This window comes from Physeter macrocephalus, unplaced genomic scaffold (assembly GCF_002837175.3).
Source record: "Physeter macrocephalus isolate SW-GA unplaced genomic scaffold, ASM283717v5 random_158, whole genome shotgun sequence".
Classification (NCBI taxonomy): domain Eukaryota; kingdom Metazoa; phylum Chordata; class Mammalia; order Artiodactyla; family Physeteridae; genus Physeter; species Physeter macrocephalus.
This window is the reverse complement of record NW_021145462.1, coordinates 38,501-55,995: the sequence shown is the minus strand read 5'-3', so window position 1 is coordinate 55,995 and position 17,495 is coordinate 38,501. Positions and strand designations below refer to the sequence as shown.

The following is a 17,495-nucleotide window of genomic DNA, read 5'->3' as shown; positions in this document are numbered from 1 at the left end:
GGAAATTCTATGTAGTATTTCTAGAAAATAAGGCAGTTCTCTATTTTACATGTGGAACAATCATGAAGAAATAGTAAGTGAAAAGAGAAAAAAGTATGTATATGATGTGCTACAAGTTTTATATGGAAAGAGGAATATATATATATATATATATTTTTTTTTTTTTTTTTTTTTCCAGAAGAAAGATACACAAACAGGTAATAGTGTTGCCTTTAAGAAGGAAAACCACAGCCGAGGGACCAATTAGGAGAAAGACATTTTTTTCATTGTGTAATCTTTAGTACCTTTGGAACTTTTACCATGTGTATGTATTAGCAATTCAAAATTCAACTTAAAAAAATAGATTCACTAAAATTCCTACCTCTAGACCCAGTAATTCTCCTTTCGGGAATCTAGCTTAAGAAAATTATTAGAATTCAGACAAAGATTTATGCAAAAAGATTTATGCAAAAAAGGGGTGATCATAGTGAGAAAAATGTAGGCAACTTAAAAGTCCAACAACGGGGGACTTCCCTGGTGGCGCAGTGGTTAAGAATCTGCCTGCCAATGCAGGGGACACGGGTTCAATCCCTGTCCGGGAAGATCCCACCACATGCCGCGGAGCAACTAAGCCCGTCCACCACAACTACTGAGCCTGCGCTCTAGAGCCCGCGAGCCACAACTACTGAGCCTGTGTGCCACAACTACTGAGCCTGCGTGCCACAACTACTGAGCCTGCATGCCACAACTACTGAGCCTGCGTGCCTAGAGCCTGTGCTCCGCAACAAGAGAAGCCACCACAATGAGAAGCCCATGCACTGCAACGAGGAGTAGTCCCCCCTCGCCGCAACTAGAGAAAGCCCGTGAGTAGCACCCAAGACCCAACGCAGCCAAAAATAAATAAATAGATTTTTTGTTAAGTCCAGCAAGAGAGAAAAGAAAATTATGGTATGTACATATAATACTGTCATAAAATCACAGAAAGGGTATTTACAAAAATATTTTAGTGACATAGGAGAATGCTTATAGCATTATGTTTTAAAAAAAGCCAGGTAGAAAATTATCTATGCAATATGCTCTGATCACTGTAACAATAGCAGGCATAGACAATAATTGCCGAAAAGTAGACAGTCATGACTGCTGGGTGGAGGGACTGTGAGTGACTTTGTTCCCCCCTATATAGCTTTGTATACTTACCCACTTTTTTGCAATGGACATCTATGTCTTAGATAATCTTTAAAAAACAAAATTTAAGAATAAATCCCCACAGTATTTAGAAAAATGAAAGATATACATACATATTAACCCAACAATTCTACTTCTAGAAATAAACCCTGCATAAATAGATGCACAAGTTTGCAAAGTGTTATTATTAATAACAAAAGATCATAAACAACTCAAGCATCTATCGAAGGAGACCACTTCAATAAGTACAGAACATCCATAATGCAGAATATTAAGCAGCAGTTATGGAGAATGGGGTAGGTAAACCAACATTTAAAAAAATCTGCAGAGTAACATATTATTGTGGCAGGGAAAGCAACTTGGAGAACAATATGGATGTTATGACTGCATTTATGCTAAAGAAAGGAAAGCTGAAACTCTGTGTTTGGACATAAATATATGGAGGACATTAAATTATTAACAATAACTGCCTCTGGCGAAGGGAATACACTAAAAGAACACTTTTCCTTTTGACTCTACATTTATCTGTGGTGTTTGCATCTTTTATAAAATGTGTTCTCATATCATTCGTGTGATTTAAAAAATAATAACAGGGGGAAAAATATAAGCATAGAGAAAGATCTGGAAAAGATACGCAACAAAATTATCATTCGTTTCCAGCAGGTATGAGGGATTGGGACTTAAGGTGATGGGTCATTTTCTCAATTTACTTTACATACCTTGGCATTGACATTTTCTTTAATTATACCCACCCATGAACTACCTCCATAATTAAAACAGCAATATCAAAAGCCCTCCTGGTAGGCAGTAGTCTCTGCATTTCCCCAGCTCTCTGCTGTCCCTCCACACTAGGGCTCTATTCTCAGGTGACCACCCTGCTCACGTGCAATGCCCAGGAGCGCAAAGCCCCAGATGACACCAGGACACCAGCCTCGTTTCTCCTCTGAGGAAACCGAGACGCTGAGACACGACCTCCTGGCAGCTCTGCAGGGAAAGTGGACTCGGGCGATCTGAATCCCAGGCCCCCTCTCTCCTACCTTCAATTTCCAGAAATAACCCGTAGGAGGGGAGAGCCAGGACTCTTTCCTCCTGGTTAGGGAGGACAGGGCTTGAAGCCACAAATTAATGATATCAGTGTAGCGTCAAATGAGGGAACAATAAACCCCATCATTTACCCAGTTCCCTCTGGGCTCAGCTTCAAGCTCCTTTCCCAGACAATGGCTGGTCACAGCCCCTGCCGCCTTTTCCAGAGAGACAGCAACAGAGCATGGGGCCAAATTGGCCTCTGGTGGTGAACACTCTGGGATTCACCTCCAATGACTTATCCCCTCCAAAGAGGGAGCTTGGGGACCCTCCCGGGGCCCAGGAGCTCAGCGATGGAAGATCTGTTTGCTCCAAAAGCTGAGCAGGAGGCAACTGTGGGGCAGCGGGAGGGCACTGGCCTGGAGCAGAAAACCAGGGCTTCAGGAGCCAGCGCTGCCATGTCTCCTTTTGTGACCCTGGCAACTCACCATATCCTGCGAGTCTGGATGTTGGGGGGCAGACAGGAACCTCTGTATCTGGGGGAGACAGGGCGGTGCCGAGCCCCTCCCCCACCATGGCTGTCTCAATCCTAGATGTTGGTGAAGCTGCTGGTCTCTCTTCCCGCGCAGCTGCTGCCTGCCTGTCTCCATGGCAACCAGGCCAAAAGACTAATTTGCCAGGGTCCAGGCTCCGGAGCTTACCTTGGAGCTGGGTTTTAGTTTGTCTTTCTGGAAACCAGTCAGTTGCCACTCCCAGGAGCCTCTGACAGCTTCCTCTAGCCATTGCATGGGAGACACCCTGGGCCAGCTAGAAAAAAACACACTACTTATCCTTTATAAATCTTATCCCCTTGGAGAGAGGAAAGACAGTCTTACACCCAGTGGCCTTATACTCACTGGTGATTTGTGTTTCAAAGAACCCGTCCCTCTCCCTAGTTGCTCTGGGCTGCTAGTAGGGATTTGCAAAAAGAGATGGCTTAAGGGACAGGTCACTTGCACCCAGGTCCCCTGTCTTACCCCTGTCCATTCCCTCAGGCTCCTCACTGCTCTTTGCTGGCCTGTGGCTGGGTCCAGGAGGCCTACTGTCACTTGTCTGGTTCTAACAAGCGTGAAACATAAAAAATCTTGATGATCACCTTTCTCAGTACGTCACGGAGGGTCAGGCGGTGTTAGGAGGTTTACAGACCTCTCTCTTGGACATAGTAAAATTTGCCTAACTTCCTAATTTGCCTGGCTTCCTCCAGGGCCATTTTTAATTGGACAGCTATCTTTTTCTATCTGTGCTCCGACACCCTGGCTATAAGCTTCCTAGAGGACAGGGATTATATGGCTGCCTCTTCCCAGGATCCAGCACACTGCCTTGTACACAGCAGGTGGGTTCCTGAACAACTCAATAGCACAGAAGTACCTTTATGTACCAACCAAAAAATCTGACTTGAGTCAAGGGACTTGTTCTAGGCCTAGCCCTGCAGTTAACTTGCTGCGCAGCTTTGAGCAAGTCTGTTGCCTTTTCTGGGACTCACTCTCCCCATTGGTGAAGTAAGTTGGACTTGTGATCACTAAAGTCTCCTCTTTAGCTCCCACTCTCTCTGTCTCAGGGAGAAATCCACAAAGCTCTCGTAGGGGAAATTGGATCAAAATCAAGATAAATTAAGGAAGAGAAAAAGTCACGAAATGACAGCTACAGACTGTAATGTCACAACTGAAAAGGGCTCGGAGAATAGACAATGCAGTCTATGCAGATTAAATGCCATCCAGGAGGTGAGTTCTGGAAAGCTGAGTACCTGCCCCACTCACAGTACCCCTGAGGAAGATGTCCCGAGGAGTTCTCTCTGCATAAGGTTGTAGGGGATTATGATTAAAACCAATTCTGCTTGGACCAAAGATGGGATGACCTGATGTATGCTGGGCCCGAGTATGGAAACCAACTCGTACCATGGTGGCTGGGCTCAAAACTATGCCTGATGGGGCGTTACATCGGTCAGAAGCAAACCAATACAACTGGACCCTCTGTCTCTCAGGAACCAACAACCAACACGAGGTGTTCATGGAGAGGGTGGGACCCTGGCGCACAGGTTGTAATCTGAATAGCACTGCACTGACTTGGAAGGTTAGGGATCCAGAGCATGTCCAGCTAGTAGCTGAGATTGTTTCCTACAAACCTCTCCTCTCCCCGTGGAATCTCATAACGAAGTTCCATCACTGAATTTTATTTACGTGGGCTTCTTCCTGCAGCCAATACACACAGACATACACACCTAAGAGAACTCCATGGTGATCGCTAGGCTCTATCCCAACAGTGAGAAAGAGCCACCATACTTCCTTCCAATACCCTGTGCTCCAGCTACACTAAACTATACTACCCCATGCCATGTGCACATGGTTTCCTCTGCCCTTCCCCCTCCATCCCCACCCCTAGAACCCTCCTTCTCATTCTCCTCATGTGGAACCTTCTCTGGCTCTAATTGTTGCTCACGGTACCACTCTCTAAACTTCATAGCACCTCTGGACACCTCAGTAAAAGGTCTCCCCAGTTGTGGACATCTTTTTAAAAGCCCTCACGTCTATGTGCCAATTACTTGTTTAGATCTGTCTATCCTCCCTTTGAATTCCTCATAGCCTGGGGATTTTCTTGGGTCCCCAGTACTTAACACAGTATCTGGCACAGGGGAAGTATTCAATAAACACTTTTCCAGCATTGAGTGAATGAATGAAAGAAACAATCTGAGGGCCACCAGCCCTCATTTTTGTGTGAAGATGTTCAGAATCATGCCTTGCATTTGTTAGCATGTTTTTAATGCTCTCAAAGCATTTCTGACATTGTTTGTTACTTTGATTCTCATCATACCCAAGAGGTAGGCAGGGAGAGGAATATGACTCCCTTTGGTAGACAAGGACTCCAAGATGCTGAGAGGTACAGTGACCTGCTCAAGGTCACAGGAGAGATGGCACAGAGTCATAGGAGAATTCTGACCTCCTGACTCTGGAGCTGGGGCTCATTGCACTGCCACCACTGGCTTCCTCATGTCCCACATGAAAAGGGATGTCAGGAAAAGGAAGAGAGCTTGAGGCTAAGGATCCTTTGGTCCTTTGGGGGGAACCTTTCCTTCTTAGCAAAAGCCCAAATCCACAGCCCAAGGAAGAAGGCATCTGAAACTGTGGAAGCACACTGGGCCCAGAGCCAGCAGAGCTGGGCTCCAGTCTTGGGGTTTCCACTTTCTAGCTATTTGATCTTGGGTATGTCATTTACCTTCTCTGAGCCTCAGTTCCTAAGAAGTGGCATGTGTCTGCTTCACAGGGCGATTATAGAATCTGTGGCCATCCAGGGCGTAAAAGAATTTATTCTCTGTTAAAGTATCATACGCATATGAGGGGAAAGACAAAAATGACATGGCAAATACAAGGCAAGGTAGACAAGGCCTCAAGTTCAGACCTGTGCCAGGACATGGCCTCGGAGCTCTATGTTTAAGCAGAAGTCACTGGCACAAGCTGCCCTCTGTCATATCATTCCTGCCTTTCCTGTCACTGCCCTATAGCCAGCTGGGGAAAGGGCAGGGTAAAGGGTTTCACTTCAATCTAAACCTGCAAAAAGGCATTTTCCTAAATTCCTTGACCTCATAAAAATGATCTACTTACTGGTAGGTAATAGATTCACCAGATTCTGGCCAGCAGCCTCTTCCCAGATTACCCTTTGGCCATTTTGCTACTTATTTTCCCCTCTATGAGGTGGGTGGGAGGTCTGTAACATACCAGTCCCCACCCTGCTGGTCTTTATTGGGGTAGGGGTTGGTATGCACAGGGCCTTAGGGACAATTACTTTTATAAGGTTCCAGAAAAGCCACACCCAACTCTTCAGTTATTCAAATATTATAAGGGCTTGCAGAGCATAAAATGAAATGGCTGACTACTGTGACATTTTATACCCTCTCCCTGGAAATAGCCAGTTGCTACCTGCTATTATTATTAGTTTTTATGTTCCCATTATTAAGGTCATGAGTTCAGTCTTTGTTCCCACACAATTAACTTCACCTAGAGACAGGGAGATCTATTCCAAAGCTATAGACAGTGCCGCTCCTATTGCACTGTTTGGTAAATGTTTACTTGCCTCTCCTATCCACAAAATAAACTCCTCAGAGGTGAGGAATCTGCTTTATTCAAGTATTTCCAGTAACTGTCACAGTGCCTAGCACACAGTAGACATTTAATAATTATAGCTACCGTTTATTGTATACTGTGCTAGGCACTTTCTTATGTATCATCTCATGTATTCCTTACAACAACTCTACAAGGTAGAAATATTATCATTCCCATTTTACAGATGTGGAAACTGAGGCTCAGAAAGGCAAAGTAACTTGTCTAGGACAACACAGCTAGGAAATAGCAGAATCAGGATTGCATAGAGGCTGACTAGCTTCAGAGTCTGTTTTCTTGCCATTTTTGTAGTTGGCTCAATTCCATCCACCTCCACTGCTGGAAACCCTTTCCTTCATAGTGCCACTTCTCCAGCTGAGAGGCAGAGGCTGCCTCTGATCCTCTCTCCTGTATTCCTGACTCTCTCTCGGGCCCTTACCCTTGGCTTTCCCAGTTACCTTCCGTTCTCTCAAAGCAGAATGGGCCACTTATCCTTTTTCCTTTCCTTATACCTAGTGTCTGCAATGGTGGGGCAAGGATTTCTTAATACAAGTGCATGGAGGCTGACTGAAAAGGAAAAATTCACAGTGATTAAAATGATGAGGCAGTCAAGGGACACTTCAGGATCCTGTCTGTCCTCAGGGAAGCCTCACATCCTAATCTGGACCAAGTCACTGACTTCCTTCCCAGTGGGGCTGATGTGATTGTCTGTTAAAATGATGACAATAAAGCTGACCCTTCTCATGGAAAGGAGGAAGAGAGGAAGTATGTGGGAGGAGTTAAAGCTCGGAAGAGAGAAGATTAGAGATGAAAAAGCATGAGTTTCAGGCTGAATTTAGAGTATGACATCATTCTTTTTAGAAGTCGTGTCTCTTTTAATTCATGTTTATGAAACTGCTTTTTGGAGTTCCTTGAATTCCTCATTTTGCTAATTTTCTAACTCCTATAACAAGAGTCAGAAAAAGGGGAGACGAGTCCAGCAGTTGCTTAGATTCAAGCCTTTGCAGGAGAAACTAGAGACTCAAAGGCTCACAAAGCCCTCTTACCCTCACCAAGGAATGAAAGATGGTGACAGCAGGAGGAACTGGTGACAGCTTGGAAGGTGGCTTTGGCTAGCTGCAGGTATAGGAGGATTTTCGGTGGGAGACAAACAGGTCTTGGGAGGGGGTCTCACTCTGAGCTAGGGAGGGGTCCTTCAACACCCGTGTATTCATTCCCTCAGGCCCATGTGTGGGCCGCTAAAGCAGACACTGTCGTTTTAGGGCTTGTGGGCTCAGCACAGATGAAAATGGTATTTAACAGAAGAGAGAAAAATATATTCAACACCCAAACTAGTTATGATTTAGATGCAGCCGTGGGCAGAATAGCAAAGAGCTCTTATTTTAAGCAAGTGTTAGAGAGATGAAAAGAGATCAAGTGTGTGGAATCAACCCAGGTTTTTGCAATCAGTGAACTAGATTGGAGACCACACCCTTCTCAGAGAGAGAGGGAAGAGAGAAATATGAGGAGTCTTTCTTACAAATGAAGAGCTTCTCTTTTCAGAGAGGGGTGTTCATACTGCTGCAGAGTGACTTTCATCTAAATCATCCCTGGAGAAAATTTAGACCCCATCTTGGTGCAGGACTCAGGAAGGGAAGGAGACTCCAGCCCCACTCCTTGGTCCTTCAGACCCAAATGAGACCCTCCAAAAATAAGAGAATCCTGGACTGAATGGACTCTCACTGTCATCTAGCAAATGCTATGACAGTGGTTCCCATGTATAGTTTTGGTGCCGGATCCTTTATATATATTATTTCATTCCAACATCGTCATAAAGTAGGTACTTTTACTTGCATTGCTGTAAATGGAGAAACTAAAGCTCAGGGTAAGTGTATAGCCCAAGGTCACACAATAAAAAGGACAGAGCAGGGCTTCCCTGGTGGCGCAGTGGTTGAGAATCCACCTGCCGATGCAGGGGACACGGGTTCATGCCCCAGTCCGGGAAGATCCCACATGCCACGGAGCGGCTGGGCCCGTGAGCCATGGCCGCTGAGCCTGTGCGTCCGGAGCCTGTGCTCCGCAACAGGAGAGGCCACAACAGAGAAAGGCCCACGTACCACAAAAAAAAAAAAAAAAAAAAAAAGGACAGAGCCAAGATCTGAACTTAGGCCTGTCTGACCCCCCCAAACCCACATTTTCTCTGCTACACCACAGAGATCTTTGCTCAATTGCCACTTCTCAGTGAGGCCTTCTCTGACCACCCAGAGTAAATATGTACTGTCTCCTTCCTGGGGCTCTCTATGCCCTGTCCCTATTTTCTTTCTATTTTTCAAGCATTGTTTTTTCTTTTTGATGTGGACCATTTTTTTTTTAAGTTTTTATTGAATCTGTTACAATATTGCTTCTGTTTTATGTTTTCTTGGGTTTTTTTGGCCACAAGGCATGTGGGATCTTAGCTCCCCGACCAGGATTGAACCCCCACGCCCTGCATTGGGAGGCGAAGTCTTAACCACTGGACCACCAGGGAAGTCCCCCTATTTTCTTTCTCTTCTTAGCACTTAAAAGCATCTGGCCTACTGTATCTTTACTTGTTTATTTGCTTATTGTCTGTTTCCTTCCCATACAACCTACACTCTATGAAGGCAAAGATTTTTATCCATATCCCTAGCGCCTAGGAACAGTGTCTGGAAAATGAGTGAATTATTCAGTAAATAAGTGAATGTTGAATAATCTCTTGCCTGACTTTCTATTGGAAAGTGGGCAGAAATGCATTCCACTTTTGATAAAAAGCAACCCAATGGTCCTTTAGAAAACCTGAAGGTTCTAGACTCCGACAGAATAAACAGACAGCGGGCCTTCTTTTTGGAAGAAAAGGCATTTACAGGAGAAATTGGCATCCAAGCTGTCAAAGTGGGTGAGATGCAGATATGAGGTGCTAGTTCACAAGTTAATTTGAGTGCACACAGGGATCTGTGTATAAGAAAATAAAACAGGTAACTAGAGATGCTGGGCGGACAACAGAGCTCAGTCTCTAGGAAGAATCAACAAAGCCATTCCACAGCTTTGTTTGGCATGGATCGTGTGTATGCTTGTTGCCAATAACTTTTTTTTTCATTTAGGAAGATAAAGGGGGGTGGTGTGCAGATAAGACTTCCCTGCAGCACAGACACTGACTGAACCAGAGAAGAGATTTATGAAGTCACTTTTCTTTTTTTTCTTTTTTTTTTTTTTGGGCATGCCACGAGGCTTGCAGGATCTTAGTTCCCCAACCAGGAATCCAACCCAGGCCCCAGCAGTGAAAGCGCCGAGTCCTTAACCACCAGACTGTCAGGGAATTCCCACGAAGTCACTTTAAAGCAGAAGTTCTTTAACTTGCCCAAACTGATAACTTGGGGAAGTTTCTTAACCTCAGCGGGGATTAAATGAGATAATGTATGTAAAACCCTCAGTACCAGGCCTGGCACCTGGGGACCACATGACATTCACTATTAAATTAATATCCTTTTCTGAAAATCCGATAAACACAACAAACTCTCTCTCCAGAAAAATGCACATTTGACCATACACTCAAAATTTTGCCTACAATTTCAGAGGGGATTGGAGCCTTCCAGAGGGCCACTGAGCCAGGGGTTAAGGACAAGTGCCTTAAAGAAACAGATGGTTTCCCAGGCTAACAAGATTTGACTATAACTTGCTAGAATATATTCACACAACTAAAGAGACAATGTAGTGTATAGAACAGGGCTTAGTAAACCTTGGGAGCACAGAAGTGGAGAGTTACAGAGGCAAACATAGGATGTCCCCCCTCGAGCACTACATACTAAGTGAAGGGTGCCCTGGCCCAGCAACCCATTTGTGTGTCCCTGGTGGCAGTGGTTTAGCCCTACTATGGAGACGTGTGTAGCAGGCCTTGGCCTGATATCTTGCACATTTGGATCATGTCACCTAATTCCCCTGGCTCTGACTGCACCCATATCACCAATCAATCTTCTGATTATAACGTGGCTCTGCCAGTGGAGGGTCTACGGGGAGAGAAAGGAGAGCCTAGTCCCCTCCACTTACATTTCTCATTGTAAATTAGTGCACTGGCATTCAGGGTTTGTAGAACAGTCTGTGAGTATGGCTAATCCCTCCTCCTCTGCTGACATACAGATCAGTTTTCCATGCCCATGAAGCTTCTTGGGTGATAGCCAATAAACCTCAGTGTGCTGTGATTGAGAGCTCTTATTTCTACTCAATTTTCTTTTGAGTAATTTTTCTCTTAGGAATCTACCCTAAGGAAATAGTTAGGAGTTGAGATGTACACATGTACATACAAAAGATGTCGACCACAGTGGATTTTCAAAAACTTTTTATTTTGAGTTAATTTTTAGATTAACATTCAGTTTTACGAAATAAGATTGAGAGATTCCATATACCCTTCCCCAGTTTAACCCAGTGGTAACGTCTTAGTCTGTTTGGGCTGCTAGAACAAAAATACCATAGACTTGGTGGTTTAAAAAACAAACCCTTATTTCTCAGAGTTCTGGAGACTGGGAAGTCCAAGATCAAGGCACCAGCAGATTACATGTCCAATGAGAGCCCCTTTCCTGGTTCATAGATGGCTGTCTTCTCACTGTGTCCTCACATAGTAGAAGGGGAGGAGGAACTCTCTGGTGTCCTTTTTATAAGGGCACTAATCCCACTCATAAGGGCTCTACCCTCCTGAATATCCTCCTAATCATCTCCAAAAGGCCCCACCTCCAAACACCACCACAACGGCGATTAGGTTCAACATATGAATTCTGAGGAGACGAAAACATTCCGTCTATGGCAATAATATCTCGTATAATCACAATCAAGGAATTACCATTCAAACAATCGACAGATTTCACTATTTTGTGTGCACTCATTTGTGTTTATTTAGTTCTATGCAATTTTATCACGCGTAGATTTGTGGGATCACCACCATAGTCAAGACATAGAATAGTTCCTTCACAAGAAATAACGTTAATTTTTACAGTAAAAAAGTAAAAACAACTTCAGCATCCAGCATTAGGAGATTGCTTACATAAACTAGAGTACAGTTATAGAGTAAAATATTATTCAGTCATTTAAAATGGTGAATACATAAAGATTATAAAATGTAAAGATTGTTTAATATGGGAAAATGCTTATAAGACACAAAGTTTTATGTATAATGTATATATTTTAAAGTAAGTGTTGGGACTTCCCTGGTGGTCTAGTGCAGGGGTCCCCAACCCCCAGGCCTCGGACTGGTACAGGTCCGAGGCCTGTTAGGAACTGGGCTGCACAGCAGGAGGTGAGCGGCGGTCGAGCTAGCGAAGCTTCATCTGCTGCTCCCCATCACTCGCATTACCGCCTGAACCACCCCACCCCACCACCCATCCATGGAAAAACTGTCTTCCACAGAACTGGTCCCTGGTGCCAAAAAGGTTGGGGACTGCTGGTCTAGTGAGTAAGAGTCTGCGCTCCCAATGCAGGGGGCCCAGTTTCGATCCCCGGTCAGGGAACTAGATCCCACATGCATGCCGCAACTAAGAAGTCCACATGCCACAGCTAAGAAGTACACATGCCACAACTAAAAGATCTTGCGTGCCTCAACTAAAGATCCAGCATGTCACAACGAAGACCCAACGCAGCCATAATAAATACATAAAATAAATTAAATAAATATTTTTTAATATAAATTTATTTTTTATTTTATATATTTAATTTTGGTTGCGTTGGGTATTCATTGCTGCACGCGGGCGTTCTCTAGTTGCAGCAAGCGGGGGCTACTCTTCGTTGCGGTGCGTGCGCTTCTCATTGCAGTGGCTTCTCTTGTTGCGGAGCACGGGCTCTAGGCGCACAGGCTTCAGTAGTTGTGGCGCACGGGTTTAGTTGCTCCGCGGCATGTAGGATCTTCCCGGACCAGGGCTCAAACCCATGTCCCCTGCATTGGCAGGCGGATTCTCAACCACTGTGCCACCAAGGAAGCCAATAAATAGTTTTAAAAAATAAAAAATAATGTAAGTGTTGAGGAATACTTGAAGGAAATATGCTAGAAGTTTCTAACACTATCTTTTGATGGTAGAGTATGTTGTGCTTTTCCTCTGTTTTATTTTTGTGTATTTTTCAAATTTTTCTATAATAAGCATCTATTATGGACTGAGTGTTTGTATCTTCCCCCCAAATGTTGAAGCCCTAACTCCCAATGTGATAGTATTTGGAAGTGGTGCCTTTGGGAGGGTAATCAGGTATAGGTGGGATCATGAGTGTGGAGTCCTCACGATAGAATTAATGATTTTATAGGAAGAGGAAGAGAGAGAGAGAGAGAGATCGCTCTCTCTCTCTGCCATGTGAGGACACAGAGAGAAGGCAGCTGTTTGCAAGCCAGGAAGGGGCCCTCACCCAGAACCAAATCAGCTGGCACCTTCATCTTGGACTTCCAGCCTCCACAGCTGTGAGAAATAAATGTCTGTTGTTTAAGCCTCTCACCCTATAGTACTTTGTTATGGCAGCCTGAACTGACTAAGACAGCATCTTTTAATCAAGAATGGGGGTGCTGGGCAGGGGGAGGTGTGGGAAAATACATGGGGTGGGGGAAACAAAGGGAAATCAAAACAAAAAACATAACTAAATAAAAATAGCGATTCAAGGCTGAAACCCTAAAGTGAAGAGGGACTGCTCTCTGGGCAGTCAATTGTTCTGTTTACACCTGGGCTCCAGCCCCGGGATTCAGGGGCTGTGGCCTCTTTTCCCAGCCACCCAAAGCAGTTTAGAGGAAGTCTTACAGGCTCTGCAGCTCCCAAGCTTAAACTGGGTGCAGCAGGAAAGTGAGGGCATCCTCTGGGCCTCAGCTTTATTTATCAAAGACAAGGAGGCTAGAGAGACTGAGTGGCAGGGGCTGGGGCTGGGGGCTGGGAGGGGAAGCAGCCAGCTAGCTCACCCTTGCCTGTTCCACACTCACCTTCCAGATCTGCAACCCAGGAAGGAGAGGAAGGGGGTGTGGGGAGTGAGACAAAGGATGGGTGGAGCATCTGCTCAGGCCAACTGCTCAGGCAGTGACCTATGGGAGACAAATGAGGGCAGGGTCTGGGCCTGGAATCTGTCCTGCCCCGGCCTAAGCCCAATCTGCCAGGAGACCGTGCCCTATCTGATAAGAGTATTGGCCTGAGAGTCAGCCATCTGAGTTTCAGTCCAACTGTGCTTCAAAGCAGGGCAGTGTGGCTCAGCCAGTTTGATATGGGGGACATTTTGACATGGGAGACATTTTGATAGAATTGAGTCAAAATATAAAATTACCATTTAAATACTATCAAGTGACTTATAAAAGACATATCCAACCCTTACTTTCCATCTGATGCTCACCCTACCCCTGACTTTCATTCCATCATTAACCTTGACTCCATTCCTGACTTCTACCATGTCTCTGAGTCCCTCTCCATCCTTGATTTCCAGAGGTGAGAGCTGGCACTGTCTGGGGCTCAGAGTGGAATTGAGGATGTCTGCTTAGCATGTGCCACTTGATAGTAAAAAATATATACAAATTTAATGATTTGGTTTTTAGGGTAAATTTCCTCAGATGAATAGTGCCACTTCAATGCATCCATGGTTGAATGGCTGCTTTAAAATCTGCTAAAGGTATTGGAAGTACTTTCTAAACAAAGTGAGAGATCTTAGGGAGGATTCCCAAGTGAAAAAGCCAGAGGTCCCAGAAGAGAAAGAAACAACTCCATCTGGGAATGAAATACCCTAGAATCCCTATGAGGATATGGGTGGTCCGCCTGCCTGGAATTCTGCCCTTTGGGAGGCTGCCTGCCCTTTTGCCATCCCATGGTTCTGTGAACAGTCAGTCACAGTGCCACGCCTGCCCCAGGCATCAGAGGTGGGCGACGGCTCAGGCCTGGCCAATTTCAGTACCTAACTCCTGTCCACAGTGACTGGTCCAAGAGGAGGGTACAGAACCCATGCAGAGTCAGCCTCCTTCCATGGGGTCTAACAATATGATCCCTGGAGAGAACATCTTCAGGATCTTCCTCCAGGATCATGGACTCTAAGAATGAAGGGAATCTGGGGCTGCTGGCAGCCATGTTCCCACCATGCAGGCAGCAACCCCACTTCAAACTTTCTAAGCCGATAAATTCTCTTTGCTTAAACTGGATCAAGTCTGTTTTCTGTCAGTTGCAACGAACAGACCCCTAACACATTATTCCACTCTTTATTTTGGCACTTATGGAGATCCCAAGACTGCCTAAAGAGAAGCCTGCTTATTGACAGGCCCTGCCCACTTGTCAGAGCCCACGGTCAGACCTCCCACTCAGGAAAGAGATCCTCTGTGAAAGGAAAACTTACATGCTTCAGAGGAAACCTAAACCAGCTGTTTATACCAATCGACCAAGTCCTTTATTCATAAATGTCTTTCGATCAAAAAGAGATGCATAACTAGGCACATATTGGTGAAGTTTCTGACCTTTGAGGATAAAGGTCAGCCTCCAAAGTTTCTGGAAATAAAGGACCAAGACTTAGATTGGCATCAGATCTCTTACCTACAATACTGTATGCTTGAAGACAAAAAAGTGAGGTCTTCAAAGTTCTGAGGAAAACAATGAATTTGAACCTAGAATTCTTTCCCCAGCCAAATTAGCATACACAAGATTGAGGTCCTACAAGTTTCCCTCTCATGCTTCATTTCAAAAAAGTATGCAGGGCTTCCCTGGTGGCACAGTGGTTAAGAATCCACCTGCCAACGCAGGGGACATGGATTCGAGCCCTGGTCCAGGAAGATCCCACATGCCGCGGAGCAACTAAGCGCGTGTGCCACAACTACTGAGCCTACGCTCTAGAGCCCGCGAGCCACAACTACTGAGCCCACATGCCACAACTACTGAAGCCCACACGCCTAGAGCCCGTGCTCTGCAACAAGAGAAGCCACCGCAATGAGAAGCCCACGCACCGCAACGAAGAGTAGCCCCCGCTCGTCGCAACTAGAGAAAGCCTGCGCGCAGCAATGAAGACCCAACACAGCCAAAAATAAATAAATAAATTTTTCTAAAAAAGTATGCATACTCTAGCAAAATGGAGAAGGAATCCCAGCACGAAATGGACCTGAATGGGAGACAGGAAAGAGAGAAACTAACCTTAGAGACTTACGAAGGTGGCATTTCATAAACTGAAGAAGAATAAGAAGAGCCTCCATATTATTAAATCCAGGTGGTGGATTTAAGGGTGCTCCTTGTATTTTTATTTTAGCTTTTCTCTGTTTGAATTTTTTCATAATTTAAAGTTGGAAAAAATAGAAGCACAAGGATTAGAAAGAAAAAAAATAACAACACATATCTATTATGTCAACAGGAAAAAAAAGGCAGTTAAATGCTAAGATGAATGAAAATATTGGCTATTTAATGTCTTGTTAATAATGTCGGTATTTCCGAATTTACTAGGTTCTACCATCTAGATATTTAAACATATGCACATTAAAAAACGTGATTTGGGGGTTGCACAACAACCTGAATGTACTTAATATCACAAAACTGTACACTTAAAAATGGTTAAAATGGTAAATTTTATGTTATATATATTTTACCACAATAAAACATTTAATGAAGTGTGATTTTTAAAAATTCAGTATTTTCATTATTTTTAAAAACTCTAGCTGGAGCTTTCTGGGAAACAATAACTTTTGTTATGAAGAAACATTTATATGCTGCAAGAACCATTTTTGTATGTGTTTCCTTGTACACGGGTATGTGTGAGCAAGGATTTCTTTAGACATATGCCACTTGCTGACTGGAGGATATGAGCATCTTCAACTCTATATTTCCAAAGTGGTCGTCCCACCAGAAGGGTATGAATGGTCCAATGCTCCACATTTTTGCCAGCACTCATGTTTTCAGACTTGCACATTTTGGGTGTGAAATCTGAGTCTCGCTTTCGTGGAGCAGGGGTAAGCGGTACGTGATTTGTCAGCCTGGCTTAAAGGGTCAGGACAGCACCCAACACCTGGTCCAGCAGTGACACAAGCAGGTATGATGTTGGTTGCATTGCATTGGCCAGGGACATTTGTCCCGTGGGAAGTACTTTGTGTTAAGGGGGAACCAGGGTGCACCACGAGGAGCTGGATAGGAGATACATACCAAGAAAAGTAAAACTAGCAAACCTGAGGAATAGATCCACAGCTGACAGCAGACAGGAGAGAGAAGATGCTGGGGAAGCTGGTATGAGGCTTACAGGGTAGGATTCTTAGAGGAGGAGAGTTAGCAGCAATGCTGGAAAGAATAGAAGAAAAGAGCTCGGTGAAGAGAAGGGGGTGAGGGGGCATTTAAGAGACTATAGCCTGGGGACTTCCCCGGTGGCACAGTGGTTACGAATCCGCCTACCAAGCAGGCGACACGGGTTTGATCCCTGGTCTGGGAAGATCCCACATGCCAGGGAGCAACTAAGCCTGTGTGCCACAGCTACTGAAGCCCGTGCGCCCTAGAGCCCCCGTGCCACAACTCCCGAGCCTGCGTGCTGCAACTACTGAAGCCCACGTGCCTAGAGCCTTGCTCCGCAACAATGTGAAGCCCGCACATTGCAACGAAGAGTAGCCCCCACTTGCCGCAACTAGAGCAACGAAGACCCAACGCAGCCTAAAGTAAATAAATTTTTTTTAAAAAAGAGAGAGAGAGAGAGAGAGAGACTATAGCCTGTTCCAAAGCTCAAAGGCAGGAGAAAATTCTTAGGCACTGAGGGAGAGAAGAGGGGTGTGTTTGGCAGAAAAGAATTCAAACTAGAGATTAATCAGAAAATAAATTGATTCACGCCTCAGTATCTTCATTCATAAAATCAGAATATTGATGTTACCTATCTCAAAAAATTGTTGGGACAGTTACATGAGATAATATCTCTAAGGCACTTGGCATAACGCCTGGAACAAGGAAATTCAGTAAGTACTAGCTCTTGTTAAAGCAAGATCTTGTTGAACCAAGTCGTCCAAGACCACACAGCTGATAAGTGGGTATCTAGGACTTGAATAGTTTCTCTGATTCCAAAGCCCAAGCTCTAAATCCTAATACCTAATAACTACTGTGCTGTACCTAATAACTACCATTTGCTGAGCACAGCGCTCCATTCTCTACATTCATTATCTCATTTAACCCTTGTAACATCCTCAAGCTGGGTATCACCATTTTACAGAAAAGGAACTTGAGCATCATTTAACTCACTTGCCCAAGT

General features: G+C 44.7%; 1 protein-coding gene across 3 annotated transcripts in view; it reads right to left on the bottom strand.

Annotated features, from left to right (window-relative positions):
- Positions 1–15,203: 15,203 nt before the first annotated feature.
- PAFAH2 (platelet activating factor acetylhydrolase 2) overlaps positions 15,204–17,495 on the bottom strand; it is a 37,025-nt gene continuing 34,733 nt past the window's right edge. The window contains exons 12-13 of one of the 3 annotated variants that reach the window (XM_028484485.2): positions 16,438–16,546; positions 15,204–15,386 (exon numbers count right to left, since the gene is read on the bottom strand). In XM_028484485.2, the coding sequence (XP_028340286.1) occupies positions 15,330–15,386; positions 16,438–16,546 (166 nt within the window). In that variant the 3' untranslated portion in view covers positions 15,204–15,329. Of the gene's footprint in view, positions 15,387–16,437; positions 16,547–17,495 lie in introns of those variants that run through there. The other 2 variants (XM_028484488.2, XR_003678299.2) reach the window with 2 other exon arrangements.